Raw genomic sequence first — 6248 nt, 5'->3', positions numbered from 1 at the left:
GGGGGGGGGGGGGTTTAACCCCATGTTGGTGGGAAATATACATAACAATTTACCATCATTTGGTTTATTAAAATAATGGTGAAAAATATTTTAAAATCGGAACAATTTTTATTGAGTTTGAGGCCCTTTCTACACTGAGGGAAATAATGCATAGTAAAAATGAATACTTTATATTTGATTGTCGTTTAAAAATGTTCGTATTTAAAAATAATATTTTCATACAAAATTTATTACGCACGTATTTGACTGTTCACATCTGAGTATGCATATGTAAGTGTACATACGCACCCCAAGCATGCAGAGCGCCGCACTGAGAGCGGTGACAAAACACACATACACACATAGCAAGAATGGTAGAATGAGAGTAGAATTCTCAAGAATTTCTGTCAATCGTGCATACATAGTACATACATGTTTATCCGGACAAATCGCGTTCTGTGGTGTTGATGGATATTCAACATTTGAAAGGAAATTTATATGTCTGGATGTAGCTGAGTGCGCAAAGATGCTTGCCACAAGTTGTTGGTATCCGGAGATGGTCGGGTTCGAATTCCGCTGCAGGCAACATGCAAATAAATTTTTTTTTTTAGTTTTTTCTTGATTATTCACTTCTCGGATGCTTTTTCAGTACGAACGCGGTCATTTTAATATGCGCGTAATTGAATTGAATATTTACCGATATACAGTACTTTCGTTGACGTTTATAGTAAGATCAATTACGTTTCTATTTGATTTTAATATTTTTTTCCCTCAGTGTAATAGCTCCTATCCCAGTCACCGCGGTGAAGATGTGGAGATAGTAGATATAAATTCTACCTATGGGTAAATTATTGTTTTTCGACAACATTTTTTCATTAGAAAGAAACGGCCTCAAGCTCGATAAAAATTGTTGAACATAATGGTTAAAAAGCTAATAGTGACCAGCTTATTTTCCTTGCGAATTGGGGAACGAAGGGTATTGTGGATTCAGCGGATAATGGGTTCCACCTGTTAAAAAAAAAAAACGAAAGTCATTTAAAATAGCGATTCAAGCACAAATGAACTCTGTGAAGGGAAGCCAAAAAATAAGTATATTTAAAATTGCAGTCAAATATTGAGTTTGAAAAGATATTATAGGATGCATTGGATTTTGACCCCTTTCGATGAAAGGATTGCTGCACTGTATGAAACATACGTTTTATGCAACGTACGTTTTATGTCAAGTCCCATATTTGCACATTACACGTTTTTATTCTCAAAACATTTTTTTTTTTAGATTTTCGATGCTTATTATTTTTTTTTTGAAACGTACAAAATTAAAAATTTACACTAGCGAGTACTGTGGCTTATTCGTTTTTTCGTAGTGTCAGCTATTGTTGCTATTAATTTTATAATATTTTATTTTTATAATTTTCTGGAATCATGAGAAAGATATATGTTGTGCAAGAATTCAATGTACAGTTGGTGTACCACAATAACTTATGTAAATGGTACTTCCTTTTGAGGCCTATAATATATGCTCAAAAAGTTTATTTAACTTGTTCCTCAAAATAAAAAATAATAAAAACAAATGGCTAAGTGACCATCAAGTCAAGGTACAGGAATGGTATTTTCAGAGATAATAGTCGAGAGTTCTAGCTTTAATTTAAGCCACAAAGGTTCTATCACCTTTTGTTTTTTTGCAAGAGCTTCTAAAGTAGATATTAAAAAAACTCGACTTTTTGACAGGCTTACCTAATATTCACGCACGCCTCCAATTTACTGTCAAAAATCTCATGCACATACAACAAGCCAATTTCGGGTGACGCAAAACAACCAATTCGATGGCATGCGTACCAAAACGCAAGTTTCTTCAACGCAAAGGTTTTTATAAAGCGTGGCGAAGCAAGCCAGGCATTTGCTAGTTATTAAAATAAATTTGTATTGCTGTTCGCTTCCATTTCGGTCCACCGCTCAATTTTATTATTAAATAAATATCGAATAAACCTAACGGAGTTTTTCTACTTTTCAATACGGTTTAATCGAGTGCGATATAAAGACTGAGGAATAAACGTTAGAAAGAAATATGTGTTGAATCAAACCGGTTTTTTGTTAAAACGGTTTTTTCGTAGTTATAAACAAGGTATATAATCGATGATATACCTTGTTTATACCGACACATGCAGCGCTTTGATCCAGTTCGCTGTGATTCAAAACGGATGCATAAACCAAATTTCAATACGCTCTGAATTTCAAAAGTGTATTGATTCGAACTTCATTTCAAATCGGTTTTTCATTTCATACATTTCGCGCGAAGTGAAAATAGGCTGGTTTTATTTATACAGCCCGTTTCAAATTTGAATTATTATTAAAATAAATTTGAATCACTGTTCGCTTACAGTTAGGTCAATCGCGCAAATCAATTATTAAAGACATGTCGAAATAAAACAACAAATTTTGTAAACTTTTTAGGGATCGATGCATCGATACATCGACTATTTATACATCGAGTGAACAATTTTCGATCCATCGAAGCAAAACATCTATATTTTCGATGCATCGATGTTTTTCCGACATCCCTAATACTTTTGTGAACGGTTTCAGCGAGTGCGCTGTAATGACACAGGTATAAACGCTTGAAAGAAAATGCGGTTACGGTTATGGCAATGGTTATGGCTATAGCGTTATGGTATGTCATCACTAATTTAACCTTTACTCGGTGGTTCAATGGCCGTAGCGCAAACTCTCATCATTAGTTGGAGCTGCCATTATTCACGGTGTGGTTGTTGCTCCATCCGCTGTCCCTGTATGCGCTACCGCCGCTGTTTTATTGAGTGCGGTGTTGCAGGATTTTTGCCTATGCGCCGCCAGTTGCGTACGTGACAAGATGCCGCAGCCGCATAAGAGGCAATGATAGTGTGTCTGTTTCAAGTTGTATGCGCAGGAATTGGTCGCGGCCGGAAACTCGTCACCGGTCCGCGAATACTCCACAGGGGCGGTCTTCGACGTTGTAAGGCCAGTGCCGTTTCTTCCGCTTCGTACCTCGTTCGGGAGGTGGTAACAGTTTTCCACACTAAGCACTTTGGAAAAGCCTGCCAAACGTATGTACTCCACTTTGCTGTGGTGCCGTCGATGCGCCACCACTTTGTTGGTGTCCGAGCAAGTAAAGACGCACTTCAAGCAATGAAAATGGGACGACTTTTTTGCAACACTGCATTTCGAGCTCTTTGTCGGCACGGATTTAGCGTTAAGCTGATAGGCGCAGTCTGTGTACGCACATTGCATATTTGCGCGAAACTGTTGAAAATCGTTGCCCATTAAGGTGTCGAGACGGTCATGACGCGCTGTATGCTGCACGAAACGCGTCTTGTCACAGAAGCTGTAGTAGCAGTCCACACGACTGCAATGAAAGTGGGACTGTCGTTGACGGTAGCCGCATTTCTCAAAGCCACAATCCTCGCTGAAGCGATACTTAATATAACCGTTGGGTGTGCTGCGTTCGCCTTTGGGCCGTAGCGCCGTTGGCAATAAGCCCTCACTGGTCAAAACTCCTCTGTCAGTGGACGTTGGTTCATTTGAATGTCGTGTATGATTTACGTCCGCGCGGGCGGACGCAGTTGATAACGCTGCGATGGCAGCGTAGTCGACGTCGGCAGCTGCAAAGTTGGCGCAATGTAATTGGGGGGATTGCAGTAGGGAGATAGAGGATGCTGCCAGCAGAAAGGATAAGTACGGCATCATGTTGTTAACTACCGGCGTTGCTGTCGGACTACTATTGCATACTGGACTACGTTGATGCTGTTTCAGCTTCTGCAGCTGAAGCTGGTAGAGGTTTAGGAAGTGTTTAAATTGATTGACAACGTCTGTGCTTTCGAGAACGCCGATGTTATCTTGTGTTGATATTTCATTGGAGTCAGCTTTATGCCTACAAATTCCAGCAGCGGTATGGATATTCGAGTATTCGTTCTTGCAAACTTCACGAATAGAAAACTCATTCTTGGCGTGTAAACTTAGATCTTGTGGCATGCAGATGTCGTCACTACTGCCATATGTTGGAAGAAATTCGTCTGGGAATTCCTTGCTCTCGACCAGTGTGAGCTTGCTTACATAATTTTTATCAGAGTCCATTAAAGGCCAGGTAGCAAGACCAGTTGCTTGTTGGTTGCAGCTAAAGCTTTCCGCCTCGTTATTGTCAGATACTCGTATTTCAGTGGACGTTGGATAAAATGTACCAGCAGCGCGAATGACTAAATATGGAAAAAAATGAGGGTTTAGCTTTTCCAATTCAAAAACAGTTTATTGACATTACTAAATGCCACTTAAATAATTTTTTATTTATGGGGCAAAATTCGTCAAGTGTACCAGGAAAACATTTTATGGCAGCATTTTGTTCAAACTCCACCACGATGCTGCTATGGTACTGGTAACCAATGTGCTAAAGAATTTTTTTCGACCGCAGTTTTTTGTCGAGTTATACGAGTTTAAAATTGCAAATTTAAGCCTTTTTCTTAAAGTCACAACTTTTCTTAAAATTCTGATCTTATGTCATGCTTATGATAGAGAATCAAAAATTGCTGACCTATTAGAACTTTTTCCATGCTTTTTGGTGGAAGCTATAATTTTTTGCAAAAAATTTGCAACACAAAAAAATTGTATTTGCATTTTTAAACAATGTACCATTTTGGTTTTTTTTTTGCAAAATGGCTTATTTCGATAGCTTAGTTTACGTAAAATTTCGCCTGACTCTGAGTACGAAATTAAAATGTAAGAGAGTAGATCAGTTTTTGAGATATAGCCGTACTTCGGGGTTTTAAAGATCTGAAAAAGTGCACCCGCTTAATTAAAATTTTTTAGATATAGTTAGCCAGCCTCAACATTTTGAATACGAAATCGGAAAACAAAAAAGTAAAATTGTTTTTGAGATTTAGCCAAAATTCGCGTTTTTGAGATCTGAAAAAAGTGCACTCACTTAATTGCAATTTTATTTGGATGCAGTTGACCAATCTTAAATTTCTTTTTGTATTAAACAAAGGTTATTAAATTTTCTATCATACTCGTCAACAAGATTATCTAACTGGAAAAGCAATTTAGGAGCTATACACATTAGTGTTCCCAGATATTTTTTCCAGCCATACAGGACAAATGCATAATTTGTCCCAAAAATATGGGTTTTACAAAAATGTAACGGGGCAAATGAGAAATAAGGGATTTGCTTTAAAGGCCCGACTACGAACCATATTTTAACAAAGGTGATCCATTTCCACGAAGTAATGCTCAGATTAGTTATAAGCAGGGAAAGGATTTTTAGGACCTAAAAATCTATGAAAAAGGGAAAATAAAATAACGAAATAGGCTAGAGAAGGAAAAATAGAATAGCGAAATAGGCAGGAAAAGGCACTAGAAATCGCAAAAAAGGCAAAAGAAGGCACTAAAAAAGACCAAAACCGAAAAATAATCAAAACATATATTTATTTCAGAAATTTTTATTTTACAAGTAAAAATAGAAAAACTATGAACTAGTTTCATTATATGAAAAATTTATACTTTGAATCTTGGACTAATTCCTCCTTTCGAGTTTTTAACTCACAAAACTATAATCTCTATAGTTGTGATAACATTGAACCACAAAATACATTTTAAAGATTTCTGGCAGCATTTTTATTCAGTTTTATCGAAAATAAGTCCTGAATGAACTAAACGTGCGCTCGACGTGAGTTGATACAAGTCGCGCCCAATATATTTCTATATGTATATATTTCTGTTGCAAACATAGTTTGCCTTGTGCCGTACTAGAAAGTAGACATGGGCACGGGCCTAAATTTTAAGGCCCGGCCCGGCACGAGTGCAAAATTAACTTTCAAAAACACACACGAGCCCGCAGGTTAAGAATTTTAGTGGGGCCCGGCCCGGCCCGGCACGACGGGACACGTCCCACGGAAATAAAGTCAACTTTTATTGTATGTATACATATGTACATATTTTTAATTTTGTGTTTATGTATGTATATTTACTTAAGCGAATCAATTTTTTACACCAAAGATTTGTATAATATATTTTCTGGGAAGTAGAAAAAGTGGAAGGTATTTTATGTACAGATATGTAAACAAAACTTCTAAGTATCTTATTTTTTCTATCGGTCTCCAAATATTTCTTTTTTGCTTTTCTCTTATCAAAAGAGTTTTAATATGTACTATTTTTTTGTATAAAAACAAAAGATGCTTTCCATTTCCAGACAACCGGTCAGGTACGTGCATGATTATTAATTTCGACAAAACTCAAATACATTGTTT

At 37.0% G+C, this 6248-nt stretch overlaps 1 protein-coding gene across 1 annotated transcript; it reads right to left on the bottom strand.

The window, feature by feature from the left end:
• Positions 1-2514: 2514 nt before the first annotated feature.
• Positions 2515-4174, bottom strand: LOC118745825. The gene has a single exon (XM_036479497.1). It carries the CDS (start codon positions 4084-4086, stop codon positions 2731-2733), a length of 1356 nt encoding a protein of 451 aa, XP_036335390.1. The 5' UTR covers positions 4087-4174; the 3' UTR covers positions 2515-2730.
• Between the last annotated feature and the right edge of the window lie 2074 nt (positions 4175-6248).

Source organism: Rhagoletis pomonella, unplaced genomic scaffold, assembly GCF_013731165.1.
Source record: "Rhagoletis pomonella isolate Grant_MI unplaced genomic scaffold, Rhpom_1.0 Rhpom_scaffold_00009, whole genome shotgun sequence".
Lineage (NCBI taxonomy): Eukaryota > Metazoa > Arthropoda > Insecta > Diptera > Tephritidae > Rhagoletis > Rhagoletis pomonella.
The sequence above is the reverse complement of the archived record's forward strand: the minus strand, read 5'-3'. Positions and strand labels throughout refer to the sequence as shown.

What these genes read in the sequence shown, in the direction of transcription:
- LOC118745825 (XM_036479497.1), bottom strand. Translation starts at nt 4,086, where the DNA reads ATGGACTCTGATAAAAATTATGTAAGCAAGCTCACACTGGTCGAGAGC.